Source organism: Suricata suricatta, unplaced genomic scaffold (genome assembly GCF_006229205.1).
Source record: "Suricata suricatta isolate VVHF042 unplaced genomic scaffold, meerkat_22Aug2017_6uvM2_HiC HiC_scaffold_31976, whole genome shotgun sequence".
NCBI classification, from domain to species: domain Eukaryota; kingdom Metazoa; phylum Chordata; class Mammalia; order Carnivora; family Herpestidae; genus Suricata; species Suricata suricatta.
This window is the reverse complement of record NW_021878187.1, coordinates 1-734: the sequence shown is the minus strand read 5'-3', so window position 1 is coordinate 734 and position 734 is coordinate 1. Positions and strand designations below refer to the sequence as shown.

The 734-nt window shown below is 48.8% G+C and overlaps 1 protein-coding gene across 1 annotated transcript; it reads left to right on the top strand.

The window, feature by feature from the left end:
* Window positions 1-6: 6 nt before the first annotated feature.
* On the top strand, window positions 7-728 carry LOC115284992 (olfactory receptor 1A1-like; the record flags this gene model as incomplete). Its single annotated transcript, XM_029931418.1, has 1 exon — window positions 7-728. A coding segment is annotated over one exon (722 nt), but the record flags the coding sequence as incomplete, so codon positions are not given.
* Between the last annotated feature and the right edge of the window lie 6 nt (window positions 729-734).

Below are 734 nucleotides of genomic sequence, written 5' to 3'. Positions count from 1 at the left end.
CTGGGACTTACTGGTCAGCAGCAACAGGAAGATTTCTTCTTCATCCTCTTCCTGTTCATTTACCCCATCACACTGACTGGAAACCTGCTCATCATCTTGGCCATCCACGCTGACATTCGCCTGCACAACCCCATGTATTTTTTCCTTGCCAACCTCTCCCTTGTTGACATCTTATTCTCCTCTGTAACCATCCCCAAGATGTTGGCCAACCATGTCTCAGGCAGCAAAGCCATCTCCTTTGGGGGATGCCTAGCACAGATGTGTTTCATGATTGGCATGGCTAACACAGATAGCTATATCCTGGCTGTGATGGCATATGATCGTGCGGTGGCCATCAGCCGCCCACTTCATTACACAACAATTATGAGCCCACGGATTTGTGTCCTTCTAGTTGTCGGATCGTGGGTGGTTGGAAATGCCAATGCCGTCCCCCACACTCTACTCACAGCTAGTCTGTCTTTCTGTGGCAACCAGGAAGTAGCCAACTTCTACTGTGACATTGCCTCTTTACTCAAGCTGTCCTGTTCTGACATCCGCTTTAATGTGAAGATGATGCACCTAGGGGTTGGTATTTTCTCTGTGCCATTACTATGCATCATCGTCTCCTATGTCTGGGTCTTTTCCACAGTTTTACGGGTTCCATCCACCAAGGGTGTGCTCAGAGCCTTCTCCACCTGTGGCTCCCACCTCACAGTTGTTTCTCTGTATTATGGGACAGTCATGGGCATGTATTT